We start from the raw sequence: 15,644 nt of genomic DNA, 5'->3' as shown, positions 1-15,644 counted from the left end.
TCTAGTCCCATGCCACTGGTACTGAAAGACGCCTGCGAGCAGAGAGTCTTTCTCCTGGTGCCTCAGCAGAGGCAAGCACTTTGCCAGTGTGTTGACCCCTAGTCCACAGGGGCAGAAACAGATACGCTGTCCAGAACCCGAGGCAGCCCAATCATTACTACATCTTTTTTTTTTTTTTTTTTTTTTTTTTTGAGATGGAGTCTCACTCTGTCGCCTAGGTTGGAGTGCAGTGACCAGATCTCAGCTTACTGCAAGCTCCGCCTCCCGGGTTTACGCCATTCTCCTGCCTCAGCCTCCCGAGTAGCTGGGACTACAGGCACCCGCCATCTCGCCCGGCTAGTTTTTTGTATTTTTTAGTAGAGACGGGGTTTCACCGTGTTAGCCAGGATGGTCTCGATCTCCTGACCTCGTGATCCACCCGTCTCGGCCTCCCAAAGTGCTGGGATTACAGGCTTGAGCCACTGCGCCCGGCATCATTACTACATCTTTATTGAGCTTTTACAAAGTGCCAGGCACCATGCTAATGGATCTGCATATATTATCTCATTTCTTCCCTATAGCAGCTGTGGGAAGTACTAGTATTATTATCCTCATTTTAAAGATGAGGAAACTAAAGCTCATTACTTATGACTTACGTATTTAATGAGTTACTGAAATTGTAAAGTAACTTCCACAAGGTCAGGCAGCTACTAAGCTTCAGAGTTTCAATTCTAACCTGGTCTTGCAACTCCGAAGTGGGTGCAACTGCCTCCCAAACAGAATTCAGACTTTCACTTTCCAGCCCCTCGAGTTCATTTCCACAAGTGTCTGGGCACAAGAGGGGAGAGAACTGCTTGGGACTGGGTCAGGGGTGGCCGGAGAAGTCTTTGAGGAGAAGGGACTTTGCCTCTGGTCTCACTGTCTCACATGGCTGCTCTCCCCTCCTGCCAGTTTGCCCAGTATGCGGAGATCGTCCACTTCACCCTCCCAGATGGGACTCAGAGGAGCGGGCAGGTGCTTGAGGTGGCTGGCACCAAGGCGATTGTTCAGGTGAGTGGGGTCAATGGGACATTGGCTAGTTAAATCAATGAATTAACCCATAAAGTTCCCACACTATCTTACAAACTCTGAAGGCAGGAGGAAATGGTCTATTTCCCTGAGAGTACAAAACATGTCCAGAATGGGTAGCCCTGTTCCCTCCAGCAGGCCCCTTAGTGGAGAAACTCCCTCTTGTTCCCACAGGTGTTTGAAGGGACATCAGGGATCGATGCCAGGAAGACCACTTGCGAATTTACAGGGGACATCCTACGGACTCCAGTGTCAGAGGACATGCTGGGTGAGGGACAGGAAGGAGAAGGGATGGAGGTGCTCCTCTGCCCTCCCAGCCCAGCTTCTCTGACCAAGCCCTCAGCACACTACACTGTCGCTCCCTGTTTATATGCCTGTCTCCCTGGTGGGCTCTTTGAGGTCTGGGGTGTGTCTTCTCTCTGATTCCTGACCCCAGCGCAGGGTCTGACATACAGGTGTTCAATAAATGAGGAAGGTGGGTTCAATAGACTAGAGACACAGTAGGTAGCCACCTATTTGGAGCCAGGCTGAAAGGGACTGCTAAACCTTGAATATCCCCTAATTCTCTCCCAAGACCCGGCCTGGCCCTCTCCTCTCTCTAGTCCTGGAATCCCCCATTAGAGTCATTGTCCTGGGCCAAGGCCTTGCCTGTAAAGGTTTCCAGGAGAGGAAGGAAGACTCTCACAGCAACAGTCACTGTAGCTAGTCACAGGGCTACCTGTGGGCTGCAGGGGAGGGGGACACGGGACACTCCTTTGGGGAGTGGGAGGGAGCTGGTGGTGGTGTGGAGGGTAGGCAGCAGTGAGGGACACAGGGCTAGCCTGAGCACCCTCCAACACTCCTCGCCCACACTCAGGTCGGGTGTTCAATGGCTCCGGCAAGCCCATTGACAAGGGGCCAGTGGTCATGGCGGAGGACTTTCTGGATATCAACGGTGAGTGACTGGAGGCACTGGATGGCTTCAGGACCAAGCCCTAACACCTTCCCCACTCTTGGAAGTTCTGCCCAGACTCACGAGCAGATCAGATGTGATGGGAGAGCAGCAAAGGCGTGCGTCTCTATCCCCAAATCTTCCACTGAACCCCAACACTGCCATCAGCACTCCATGTCCATCCTCTGTAAAATGCCATCATCGTTGGGCAGTGCTCCACGCCTGCCCCAAGGCCATCATGCCCCTGCCTTTGGCTTCCTGTCCACAATCCTGAGAGTGGGCTGCGGTGCTCTGCCAGCTCTCATCCATTCAAGTGGGCACCTTCCCCAGGCCTCAAACCCTATCCCATCTGTTTACTGAGGACATGCTGGAGGCCTGTGGGGACCCATGGCTTGCCCTAGGCCACACAGAAAGTCAGTGGCCAAGCACAGAAGACTCATCTGCTCAGACAGGAGGTTGAGTCACCCGCAGGCCCTCTGAACCCTGCACTAGTACCTGGAGGTGGTGATGAGGGCTCTGCCCCCTTGGGCCCTAGAGCCTCAGCCTGAGTTTCCTCCTGCCTGCCACTTCCAAAGCACGAGGGCAGCGCTGTCCAAGGTAGCACTGGGCCTGTGGCTATTTAAATTTGAACTAATTCAAATAGAAAGAAAGTCCCATTTCAGAGCCACATGTCATGTGCTCTGTAGCCATTTGTATCTAGGGCTACATCAGGCAGCACGGCCAGAGCGCGTTTCTATCATCGCCAGAAGGCCCGTCAAACAGCGCTGCTCTGGAGTCTGGGGTCAGCGTTGAGGAGGTCAGGGAAGGGTTTGAACCCCTGAGCGTGGCTCTGTGATCGTCCTCTCCCAGGCCAGCCCATCAACCCGCACTCCCGCATCTACCCGGAAGAGATGATTCAGACGGGCATTTCTCCCATTGACGTCATGAACAGCATTGCCCGTGGCCAGAAGATCCCCATCTTCTCAGCAGCCGGGCTCCCCCACAATGAGGTGAGGCCTGCATGGCCAGCAGGCACGGCTGGGGGAGGGACAGAGCAGTGGCTGGGCTGCTGGGCCAGTGAGGATGGCTCCTGTGCCAAGCAGGCAGGGGCTGTCGGGGCTGGGGTCGCCAGTATCAAGACTGGCAGCTGTCCCCAGGCAGCTCAGGGACTCAGGACTGTACAAGATTTCCTCCAGGTCCAATCTTCAGGCTGCCCCAAGCGAGGGAGCCCATGGGGAGCTCCCAGGGTAGAAAGTCCTGCTCAGGGGAGCTCACAGCCCCACCACTGTCCCTGCACTCATCTTTACTACCCGTTCCTGCTTCTCTCAACCACCACAGTGAACAGCCGCTTCCTCTCTGAGCAGCTGGTGTGACAAGGTCTCGAGATGTTCCTCCAGACACCCAGCACCCTGACCACTCAAAATGGCCTGAGTGATCAGAGGGCATAAGTGCCCCCACCCTACTGTGACCCTTCCTTCCTGACTCTGGGCATGGTGTCTTGGAGGCCCACATACTGCAGGCCCAGGGCAACTCTGTGCCCAGATAGCCCCCCAGCAGGCTGTGGAAGGGTATGGCCCTGCCCTATGCCAAGGTGCCCAGACCCGTACGGAGGCAGCTGCTCTTTGGGACTGTTACTCTGTCCTGCCTCTCGTATCAGGCACCCCCAGCCCACTAGCAGCTGCACAATAGCCCCCACCCTCCACCCCAAGAAAGACTGTAGACCTGGGGCAGCCCCTTCACCTCTCTGGGCTTGGATCCCTCCCACCAAAGGCCATGAGCCAGTGGTGCTCAGTGGGGTGGGCGTCGGCTCCGACTGTGACGTACTCCCACCCAATCCACTCTGCCCTAGATTGCCGCTCAGATCTGCCGCCAGGCGGGGCTGGTGAAGAAGTCCAAGGCTGTGCTGGATTACCACGACGACAACTTCGCCATCGTCTTTGCAGCCATGGGGGTGAGGGACTTAGCAGACTGGCACGTTCTGGAGGCTGGGAGCAGGCAGCCTGTCTCCCTCAGCCCCTGGCATGACCTGATCTGATGGGGAAGCCATCAGTGTCCCGGCCAGCCAGGAGGGGTGAGGATGGGAGCAGTGACCAGGGCCATGTGGCCCTCAGGGTGTCCCAAAGGCAATCACAGTGGTAAGATGGGCCCTGGGTGGCCTGAAGGAGGGGAAGCCAGGGGATTTGGGGAGAAAAGATAGCTTCAGGAAGGGGAGGCCTGGGAGCCCAGGGAGGTGGGCAGAGCAGCAGCTGGTGACAGGAGGGGCAGGGATGGCACTGAGCAGAGCTGGACTTAAAGAAGTCTCAGCTTCTTCAGGGGCATCTGACGAGGCCCTGTGAGGACTGGGGCAGCAAACCCAGAGCCTGCCCTTTCCAGCCCCAGGGTCACCACCCCATGGCCATGGTGCCTAGCGAATGGTAGCTGGTCAGTCCACAGGCTTTCCTGAGGACAGCTGGGAGGGGCCGGGCCTTGCCCTCAGGCCACAGGGCCCTACCTCCAGCCGACCCTGCTGTGTATCCAGGTGAACATGGAGACAGCCAGATTCTTCAAGTCTGACTTTGAGCAGAATGGAACCATGGGGAACGTCTGCCTCTTCCTGAACTTGGCCAACGACCCCACGTGAGCTCTCCCCTGAGGCCCAAACTGCCCTCAGGTGGGCAGACCCTGTCCCCTTCCAAGACCTAGAGTGCCGGGGCTCCAGGGCATCCCAGAACTACAGCCACAGGCCATAGCTGGGAGAACAACCCTCATTGTGTAGATGGGGAAACTGAGGCCTGGGAAGGGCTAGGAAAGGCTAGCCTCCTAGGAAGGGCTAGGAAAAACCCGCAGACAGAGGGAGCCAGACCATGACTCTGCCTGCTGCCTGTGCCCTCTGCTCTTCCCACAACCCATGTCCAGCCACCATCCCAACTCAGGGCTCCTTATCTCCGTGTCACATCCACAAAGTCACCCCAAGGAGATCATTTCCCTAAACATTTGTTTAGAAAAACTGCTATTTTAAAAGTGTAGAAAATGGGAGTTTAAATGTGGCAGCCAGGTGGATAAAACAATTCTAATAAACTGTCCCGGGTGTTTCTGGAGGGTACTCCAGAAAGCAGATAATAGAATCCTGGAGGTGTTGGTGACATCCCCAAGGGGAAGAGCCACAGCCTCAAAGCTGGGAACTGAGAGTGTCTGAAGCCAAGGTACGGTGTTCAGGAGCGCTCCACGTGGGAAGGGTTTGTAGGGCTGGCAAGCATAGAGACAGGGACATTAGGTGTGCTTGGAGCACTGAAAGGGACATTGAGAGGAGCAGTGAGAGGGACGAAACCATCCAGAGAATGTGGGGTGAGAGTGCTCCAGCTGACCCAAGTGTGGGTGCCCTAGGGTAAGACAGAGGTAAAGCAGGTGCCCCCAACTCATCTACAGGGTGATATGCCAGAGTCCTTCCCCTTCAGCCCGCAGGGGACAAAAGCCACTCTCTTCGTCACCAGACAAAGTCCTGGCCCTGCCTGGCTTTTCCCACCCAACTTGCCTCCTGGCCTCAGCCTCTGTCCCCTTTCCTACCTCGGACAGTAGGCGAGGTGTGTGTTGGAGTCTGCCTACTCCCGGGAACCGTGGTCCTGGCCTAGGGGATGGGGCCAAGGGCTCATCTTATCCATTCCTCTGCCACCATGCACAACACCAGCTTCCCAGTTCACCTTGCACTCAACCCCCGGGCTATGTGGAGCATTAGCCCAGGCTCCAGGCTCTCTCAACACCTGGCCACACCTCCAGGATCGAGCGGATCATCACCCCACGCCTGGCGCTGACCACTGCTGAATTCCTTGCCTACCAGTGTGAGAAGCATGTGCTGGTCATACTGACGGACATGAGCTCTTACGCAGAGGCCTTGCGGGAGGTGAGCTGGCTAGCAAGGGGTGTCAGGTTCCTCCCTATCCCTCCCTAAGCCTGACACCCCAGAGGGTCACCCTGCAAACAGAGGGGAGCTGGCCCACCCAAGCCTGCCCCACTCCCATGAGTTCCAGGGCTTGGTCTCAGCCTGGCCATTCCTCCCCTGCCCCCCACTCCATTTCTCACAGGGTCACTGAACTCCCACCCACCCTTCCTAGCTTCAGCCTCTCACTCCCTTTCTTACCTCAATGCCCATGGATATTGCAGGTCTCTGCTGCTAGAGAGGAGGTGCCTGGGCGCCGAGGCTTTCCTGGATATATGTACACAGACCTGGCCACCATCTACGAGCGGGCAGGCCGCGTGGAGGGTCGGGGCGGATCCATCACGCAGATCCCCATCCTCACCATGCCCAATGACGGTAGCCTCCTCACAGCCCACTACCCTCCAGAGCTCCCCTGCCCTCCCTTTTCTGGCCACACACTTAAAAAGCCCACATTGCTTTGCACAGATGTGCACCACCGCTTTTCCTCCATTGAGATAGACACAGCCCTTTCCTCCACCATCCATGTCCCCCACACACCGCTATCACTCCCATGAGGGAAACAGAACCCAGGTGGCCCTGAGTGGTTGGAGACCTGGGCCCCACCCACACTGAGACCACTGCGTTTTCTTGTAGATATCACCCACCCCATCCCAGACTTGACGGGCTTCATCACCGAGGGACAGATCTACGTGGACAGACAGCTTCACAACAGACAGGTACTGCCCTGTCCCTGCCCACTTCCTGCTCTCAGCCCAGAGAAACACTGAGGAACAGATGTTCCACTGCCCCCGGGCATGAATTAGGAGGGGCCAGTCAAAGCGAACCCCAAACAGGAGACAGCCACATGGAAGATTGCATGGTTCACAGACAGAAGACAGGCCTGAGCAGAATCTGGCTTACCTGGCTCTGGGATCTTGAGAAGATAATTTCATCTCTTGGATCCTAGGTTTCCTCATCCATAAAATGAGAATAATCAAATATATCATCCAGACGCATTGTGGAGGATAAAAATAAGTTGGCATATAGACAGCATCTGGCAGATAGTAAATACTATTTCCCTTCCCTTTCCAGTTATTTGCTTTGGTGGAGAGAAAACAACGGCTGACACACATCTGTCCTGTGTGTAGGTTAAAGGCGACCCCTATGACGTTTTTCTCTTTGCTTGGCAGGTTTTTGTTTTTGTTTTTTTCAGCTATTAACCATTAAGCTTCAAAGAGGTTTTTGTCCACATTATCAAAAGTTTTGAAATACTGAGCCTTTTATTAACTAATGCCATGTCATCTACTCCCTCCACTGTTCTGTCTAGGGCCACATATGACAGCTGCATGCCCAAGCCCTAGACTTTGTGGGAGATAAGAGAGGGTGGGTGTGCCTGTTGACCCCTCGGAATGTAGAATAAATGAGGAGCTTCTCCTGAGAACAATTTGGGGACAGGGGGAGCAAAGCTTGAGTCCTGCTCTCCACCACTTCCTTTTTCTTCTCCCTCAGATCTACCCCCCCATCAACGTGCTGCCTTCCCTGTCGCGGCTGATGAAGTCAGCCATTGGGGAGGGCATGACAAGAAAGGACCATGGAGATGTCTCCAACCAGCTGGTAAGGAGGAGAGGGTCCGGGGCTGGTGAGTCCTCTAGTTTCAGAAGCTGAAGGTCTGAGCCCCATCTGAAGGACGAGCTTTTCTCCTGTCAAAATTCCTTTCCGAACGGGGTCCCAGCAGAGCCAGGTTGGGGGCTACTGGACTCCCGTGGTAAGCTCGCAGCGGACACCGACGCCTTGCCCCTCCCGCAGTACGCCTGCTATGCCATCGGGAAGGACGTGCAGGCCATGAAGGCAGTGGTTGGGGAGGAGGCGCTCACCTCTGAGGACCTGCTCTACCTGGAATTCCTGCAGAAGTTTGAGAAGAACTTCATCAACCAGGGTAAGGCGCGTCGCTGGCGTGGAGCCAGTAAACTCTTCACCCTCCTCCCGCCCCACACACATTTCTACCACTCCCGGGAATCCCGCTCTGTCCCTAGGCCCCTACGAGAACCGCTCGGTGTTCGAGTCGCTAGACCTGGGCTGGAAGCTGCTGCGCATCTTCCCCAAGGAGATGCTGAAGCGCATTCCGCAGGCCGTGATCGACGAGTTCTACTCCCGCGAGGGGGCGCTGCAGGACCTCGCGCCCGACACTGCGCTCTAACCCCGCGCGCGGTGGCGCCCCAACACCGGCAGGGACCCTGCCCTCGGTCCCGGGTCTCCCCTCCCTCGCCACCCCAACCAGCGGCTTCTGCGCCGCCCTCCGCCCTCCGCTCTCCGCTGGCTCCGAGGTTGGCAGGGGGGGGGCCGCGCGCTCCATCCCTTTGCCTCTCTCGGTTGCTTTCCCGCGCTCCATGCCTCCCCCTCGATTCCCGGCGCTGCGGAAGAACAGAAGGTTGCGATGCCTTGCTCTGACGGGAGTATCTGTATTTTTATGTTAAAAGCCCACAAAATAAAAATAAAAAGTAACTGAGATGAATTTATCTTCGTCGAAAACAAGATTGGCAAAAGAAAGATAAAAATGAAAGGAAAAGGCCGGGCGCGGTGGCTCAAGCCTGTAATCCCAGCACTTTGGGAGGCCGAGACGGGCGGATCACGAGGTCAGGAGATCGAGACCATCCTGGCTAACACGGTGAAACCCCGTCTCTACTAAAAAATACAAAAATCTAGCCGGGCGAGGTGGCGGGCGCCTGTAGTCCCAGCTGCTCGGGAGGCTGAGGCAGGAGAATGGCGTAAACCCGGGAGGCGGAGCTTGCAGTGAGCTGAGATCCGGCCACTGCAGTCCAGCCTGGGCAACAGAGCAAGACTCCGTCTCAAAAAAAAAAAAAAAAAAATGAAAGGAAAAGATAATTGTTGAAGCTGGGGGCTGGGGTGATGAGTACAAGGAGTTCATTAAACTATTCTCCCTCTAAAAAATAAAAATTAAAATTAAAATTAAAAAAGCCCAGCACGGAGCCTGAGGATGTTGTCCCAGCTACTCTGGAGGCTGAGACGGGAGGATCGCTTGAGCTCAGGAGTTCTGGTCTGTCGTGAGCTATGCTGATGTGGTGTCCACACTAAGTTCGGCATCAATATGGTGACCTCCTGGAGACGGGGGCCAGCAGGTTCCCTAAGGAGAGGTGAACAAGTCCAGGTCTGAAACCAAACAGGTCATAACTCCAGTGCTGATCAATAGCGGAATCGTGCCTGGGAATAGCCACTGCACTCCAGCCTGGGCAACATAGCGAGACTCATGCCTGTAATCCAAGCACTTTGGGAGGCCAAGGCGGGGGTCACTTGAGGTCAGGAGTTCGAGACCAGCGTGGCCAACATGGCGAAACCCCCGTCTCTACTAATACGAAAAAACATTAGTTGGGTGTGATATTATCGCATGCCTGTAATCCCAGCTACTAGGGAGGCTGAGGCAGGAGAATCACTTGAACCCGGGGTGGGAGGGGGCAGAGGTTGCAGCGAGCCGAGATCACGCCACTGCACTCCAGCCTGGGCAACAGAGTGAGACTCCATCTCAAATAAATAAATAAATAAAAATTTTAAAAGCTACATTAATGTCTTAACAGTTGACAATAAAATTTTTCTTAGGGAGATAATTATCTTCCTTAAGAAATAGCTTGGGCTGGGAGCGGTGGCTCACACATGTAATCCCAGCACTTTGGGAGGCCAAGGTGGGTGGATCACCTGAGGTCGGGAGTTCAAGACCAGCCTGACCAACATAGAGAAACCGCGTCTCTACTAAAAATAAAAAAATAAAATAAAAAAAAAAAAAAAGGAGCCGGGTGTGGTGGCACATGCCTGTAATCCCAGCTGCACGGGAGGCTGAGGCAGGAGAATCGCTTGAAACCGGGAGGCAGAGGTTGTGGTGTGCCAAGATCGTGCCATTGCACTCCAGCCTGGGCAATAAGAGTGAGACTCCATCTCAAAAGAAAGAAAAAGGACAGAAAGAAAGAAGAAAGAAAGAAAGAAAGAAAGAAAGAAAGAAAGAAAGAAAGAAAGAAAGAAAGAAAGAAAGAAAGAAAGAAAGAAAGAAAGAAGGAAGGAAGGAAGGAAGGAAGGAAGGAAGGAAGGAAGGAAGGAAGGAAGGAAGGAAGGAAGGAAGGAAGGAAGGAAGGAAGGAGAAAGAAAGAAAGAAAGAAAAAGAAAGAAAGAAAGAAAGAAAGAAAGAAAGAAAGAAAGAAAGAGCTTGATAGGCTGGGTGTGATAGTTCAAGCCTGTAATCCCAGCACTTTGGGAGGCTAAGACAGGATTGCTTGAGCCCAGGAGTTCAAGACCAGCCTGGGCATCATAGTGAGATCCCTGTGCCTAGAAAAATAATTTTTAAAAATCACCTAGGCCTGATGGCACACACTTGTAGTCCCAGCTACCCAGGAGGCTGAGGCGGGAGGATTACTTGAGTCTGGGAGGTCAAGGCCACAGTGAGCCGTGATGGCGCCACTGCACTCCAGCCTGGGCGGCAGAGAGAGACAGGGTGGCCCCCTGTCTCAATAACAAACAAACACACATATATCTTAATAAATTTCATGTGGAACGTGAGCTCAGGAGGCCACAAAAGATGTGCGTAACTCTAAACAGCTCTGGCTGAGAGATGCTAGGTAGAATTTGGTTTGCTCCAGACAGGAAGGGAGGAGAGTTGCTAGGCAGAGGCCCTGAAGGACATGGGGGGCATGAGTGCAGAAGACTGAAGATCCCCAGTTAAGAAATGGATGAAGAGTATTCTATAAATCAGGCTGCCTCAAGTTACTTTCAAAGCTGCCAACTTTTCTGTAATATCAATCCCTCTGTCTCCCCTGCCCCATCTACAGTGAATTCATGAATGCTACCTAGGAAGGGAAAGAAGGGTGGTTTGGAAGGATAGAACTTCAGCAAAGAGCTGAGTTTCATTTCTAGGTAAACGTTTTGTAGATGACGTCAGAATTATTGGATCAAGAGCTAGCACCAAAGGAGGCCCTCCCCATTCCCATCCCAAGATAGTTTACAGCCATCTTGGGGAAAGGTTTGAGTGTCCACTGGGCAAAGAGTTGTTTTTATTTAATAACAGCTTTATTGAAATATAATTCCCATACTATACAATTTATAATTGTAAGAGTTAAGTTTTTGGTATAGTCACAGAGCTGTGCATCCATGGCTACAAACAATTTTAGAACGTCGTCATTACCACAAAAAGAAACCTTACACCCTTAGCTTTCACCTCTCAACACCTCCCCACAATCCATTCACTCCTCAGCCCCAGGCAACTACTAACCAATTTTCTCTCTATGGATTTGTCTGTTTTATGTCATATAAATGGAAACATACAATATGTGGTCTTTTGTGACTGGCTTCTTAGCAAAATATTTTCAGGGTTCATCCATGCATGCATCAGTACTTCATTTCTTTTTATTGCCAAATAACATTTCACAGAATGGATATACCACCTTCTGTTTATCCAGCAGTTTATGGACATGTGAGATGTTTTCACTTTTTTGCTATTATGCATAATGCTACTATGAACATTCCTGTGGAAGTTGTTATGAGGACATGTTTTCATTTCTCTTAGGTAGACAACTAGCAGTGGAATCGCTGGGTCGGATGGTAACTCAGTTTAACGTTTTGAAGAACCACCAGCTGCTTTCCAAAGTGGGTGCACCATTTTCCATTTCCCCCAGCAGTGGATGAGGGTTCCAATTTGTCCACATCCTCAGTAACCCTTAGTATCTGTCCTTTTCTTACAGCCATATTAGTGGGTACAAAGTGGTATCTCATTGTGGTTTTGATTTTCATTTTCCTAACAATGAATGATTATTGATCATTTGTATATCTTCTTGGGAGAAATATCTATTCACATCCTTTGCCCATTTTAAAATTGGGTTGTCATTCTATTATTGAGTTGTAAGATTTGTTCATATATTTGACATACCAGTTCTAGTCCTTTACCAATGATTTGCAAATATTTTCTCTCATTCTGTATGTGTGTTGTCTGCTCACTTTCTTGATGATGTCTTTTAAAGCAAAAAAAAAAAAAAAAAATTTAATGTTGATGATGTCTTGTTTTTCTTTTGATGTCGTATCTAAGAACCTATTGCCTAATCCAAAGTCACAATGATTTACACCTATGTTTTCTTCTAAGAGTTTTATAGTTTTTTGTTTTTGTTTTTGTTTTGAGATGGAGTCTCACTCTGTCACCCAGGCTGGAGTGCAGTGGCACGATCTCAGCTCACTGCTCCCGGGTTCAAGTGATTCTCCTGTCTCAGCTACCCGAGTAGCTGGGACTACAGGCAAGCACCACCACACCGGGCTAATTTTTGCACTTTTAGTAGACACTGGGTTTTGCCATGTTGGCCAGGCTGGTCTCAAACTCCTGACCTCAAGTGATCCTCCCTCCTCGGCCTCCCACAGTGCTGGATTACAGGTGTGAGCCACCGCACCCAGCCGAGTTTTACAGGTTTTTTGTTTTGTTTTGTTTTGTTTTTTTGAGATGAAGTCTTGCTCTGTCACCCAGGCTGGAGTGCAGTGGCTCGATCTCTGCTCACTGCAAGCTCCGCCTCCCAGGTTCACACCATTCTCCTGCCTCAGCCTCCCCAGCAGCTGGGACTACAGGCACCCACCACCATGCCTGGCTAATTTTTTGTATTTTTAGTAGAGACAGGGTTTCACCTTGTTAGCCAGGATGGTCTCGATCACCTGATCTCGTGATCCGCCCGCCTCAGCCTCCCAAAGTGCTGGGATTACAGGAGTGAGCCACCGCGCCCGGCCGAGTTTTACAGTTTTAACTGTTATATTTAAGTATTTCATCCATTGTAATATTTTATATGATGTGAGCCAGGGTTCCAATTTCATTCTTTTGCATATGGATGTTCCAGTGTCCCATGTTTTGGAGAGACTATTCTTTCTCCCATTGAATTGTCTTAGCAAAAATCAGTTGACGATTAATGTGACAGGTTATTTCTGGACTCCAAATTTATTCCATTGATCTATATGTCTACTATTATGCTATTACTACACCTTCTTAGTTACTGTAGATTTGTAATAAGTTTTGATTGGGAAGTGGATGTGCTCCCACTTTTCCAAGATGGTTTTGGCTATTCTGGATCCCTTGAATTTCCACATGAATTTTAGGATCAACCTGTCATTTTCTAAAAGGAAGCCAGCCTGAATTACAAGGAGGACTGCATTAAATCTGTAGATTGATTTGGGGAGTATTGCCATCTTAGCAATATTAAATCTTTTGATCCATGGACATGGAATATCTTTCTATTTATTCCAGTCTTCTTTAATTTCTTTCAACTAAGTTTTATAATTTTCAGGGAATAAGTTTTGTTTGTAGCACAGTATTGAATAGAGGTGGTAAGAGTGGACACCATTGTCTTGTTCCTGATCTTAAAGGGAAATCATTCAGCTGTTCACCATTAAGTATGATGTTAACTGTGGATTTTCATAGATTTCCTTTACCAAGTTGAGGAAGTTCAATCTATTCCAAGTTTGTTGATTGTTTTGTAATAAGAGATGTAGAATTTTGTCAAATGCTCTTTTTGTGGCTATTGAGATGCTCATGGTTTTTTATCCTTTATTCCCTTGATATAGTGCATTATATTGATTTTCAGATATCAAACCAAACCTATATTCTTGGGATAAATTTTCTTCATCATGGTGCACAATCTTTTTTAATATGTTACTGGATATGATTTGCTAGAGTTTTATGGAGGATTTTTGCATCTATATTCACAAGAGATATTGGTCTGTAAATTTTTTTTCTTGTGATGTCTTTATCTGATTTTAGTAGCAGGGTAATACTAGCCTAACAAAATGAGTTGAAATTGTTCATTTTTCATTTATATTTTGGGAAGACTTTGTGAATAACTGGTATTAATTCTTTTTTAAATGTTTGGTAAAATTCACCAAACATCTGGACTTGGACTTTTCGGCAGTTTTTGCTACTAACTTCTACTACTACTAACTGATTATCTTTAATTACTATATGTCTATTCAGATTTTCCATTTCTTCCTGAATCCATTTTGGTGGCTGTGTTATTACAGGATTTTTTCCCTTGTTATCTAAGTCATCAAATTGTTGGCAAGTAATTGTTCATAATATTCCCTTGTACTCCTTTTTATTTCTGTAAAGTACATAGTAATATCCCCCTTCATCTCTTATTTTAATAAATTTAGTCTTCTCTCTCTTTTTTTTTTTTTGGTCAGTCTAGCTAAAGATTTACCAATTTTTAAAAAACAATTATTTTACTGATACATAGTAGATGTACATAATTTCAGAGTACATTTGATAATTTAATACATTCATATAATTTTTAAAGATCAAATCAGTGTACTCGGGACATTCATCACCTTAAATACTTGTCTTGTCTTTATGCTAGAAACACTCAAATTATTCTCTCCTGGCTATTTTGAAATGTACAATAGATTGTTGTAAACCATAGTCACCCTACTGATCTATCAAACACTAGGTCTTATTTCTTCAAGTTTGCCAAATTTGGTGTCCCTTTCTAAAAACCAACTTTGAGGCCAGGCATGGTGGCTCATGTCTGTAATCCCATCACTTTGGGAGGACAAGGTGGGAGGATCACTTGAGCCCAGGAGTTCGAGACTAGCCTGGGCAACATAGTGAGACCTCATTTCTACAAAAAATTAAACAAAATTAGCTGAGCATGGTGGCACGTTCCTGTAGTCCTAGCTAGTCAGGAGGCTGAGGTGGGAGGATCACTTGAGCCTGGGAGGTTGAGGTTGCAGTGAACCAAGATTGTGCCATTATACTCCAGCCTGGGTGACAGAGTGAGATCCTGTCTCAAAAAAATAAATAAATAAAAAATAAAAACTGACTTTGAGTTTAGTTAATTTTCCCTATTGTTTTAATCAATCCCAAAGCAGTCTCTAATTTTCCTTGTGGTTTCTTCTTTGACCCATTTGTTATTTAGGAGTGAATTAATTTCCACATATTTGTGAATTTCTCAAGTTAATTTCTTATTCATTTCTAATTTCATTCCAATGCGGTCAGAAAACATTTCAATTATTTTAAATTTACTGAGTCTTGCTTTATGGTCCAGCATATTGTCTATTCTACAGATGTTTCATGTGCACTTGAGAGGAATGTGTACTCTGCCGTTGTTGGATGAAGAGTACAACAGACGTCTTTCAGATTTAGTTGGTTGATAGTATTGTTCAAGACTTCTATTTCCTTATTGTACTTCTGGGTACTTGTTCTATCCATTATCAAAAGTGGGATATTGATGTCTTCAACTATTATTGTTGAATTATCTATTTTTTCTTCAATTCTGTCAGTTTTTACTTCCTATATTTTTGGCCTCTGGTGTTAGGTGCATATATGTTTATAATTGTTATATCTTTCTGACAGATTGACCCTGTTTTCATTATAAAATGTCCTCCTTTGTTTCTAGTAACATGGTTTGATTGCGGGTTTTGTTTTGTTTTGTTTTGCTGTTCAAGTCTATTTTGTCCAACATTAGTGTAGCCACTCTATCTTTCTTATGTTTACTGTTTGCATAATATATCTATTTCCTTTTCAACCTACTTGTATCTTTGATTCTAAAGTGTCTTCTGGGCTGGGGGCAGTGGCTCACGCCTGTAATCTCAACTCTTTTGGAGGCCAAGGTGGGAGAATCACTTGAAGCTAACAGTTTGAGACCAGCCTGGGCAACATAGTAAGACCCTATTGCTACAAAAAATATAAATAAATAAAAAATAAAGTGTCTCCTGTAGACAGCATATAGTTGAATATTGATTTTTATCCAGTCTGACTGTTATAACTGATATGGTAGG

At 48.8% G+C, this 15,644-nt stretch overlaps 1 protein-coding gene across 14 annotated transcripts in view; it reads left to right on the top strand.

Annotated features, from left to right (window-relative positions):
• ATP6V1B1 (ATPase H+ transporting V1 subunit B1) overlaps positions 1-8,351 on the top strand; it is a 29,540-nt gene extending 21,189 nt beyond the window's left edge. For 5 of the 14 annotated variants that reach the window (XM_074011578.1, XM_005575640.5, XM_074011577.1 and 2 more), the window contains 12 exons: positions 931-1,029; positions 1,222-1,315; positions 1,904-1,981; positions 2,828-2,967; positions 3,807-3,908; positions 4,476-4,573; positions 5,711-5,834; positions 6,095-6,245; positions 6,504-6,586; positions 7,359-7,463; positions 7,656-7,785; positions 7,883-8,351. In XM_074011578.1, the coding sequence (XP_073867679.1) occupies positions 1,309-1,315; positions 1,904-1,981; positions 2,828-2,967; positions 3,807-3,908; positions 4,476-4,573; positions 5,711-5,834; positions 6,095-6,245; positions 6,504-6,586; positions 7,359-7,463; positions 7,656-7,785; positions 7,883-8,046 (1,182 nt within the window). In that variant the 5' untranslated portion in view covers positions 931-1,029; positions 1,222-1,308 and the 3' untranslated portion in view covers positions 8,047-8,351. Of the gene's footprint in view, positions 1-930; positions 1,030-1,221; positions 1,316-1,903; positions 1,982-2,827; positions 2,968-3,806; positions 3,909-4,475; positions 4,574-5,621; positions 5,835-6,094; positions 6,246-6,503; positions 6,587-6,941; positions 6,994-7,358; positions 7,464-7,655; positions 7,786-7,882 lie in introns of those variants that run through there. The other 9 variants (XR_010580418.2, XR_012422222.1, XM_074011579.1 and 6 more) reach the window with 7 other exon arrangements.
• Positions 8,352-15,644: the final 7,293 nt, after the last annotated feature.

This window comes from Macaca fascicularis, chromosome 13 (genome assembly GCF_037993035.2).
Source record: "Macaca fascicularis isolate 582-1 chromosome 13, T2T-MFA8v1.1".
In the NCBI taxonomy this organism is placed as follows: domain Eukaryota; kingdom Metazoa; phylum Chordata; class Mammalia; order Primates; family Cercopithecidae; genus Macaca; species Macaca fascicularis.
Note: the sequence above shows the minus strand (reverse complement) of the source record. Positions and strands in the feature narration are given on the sequence as shown.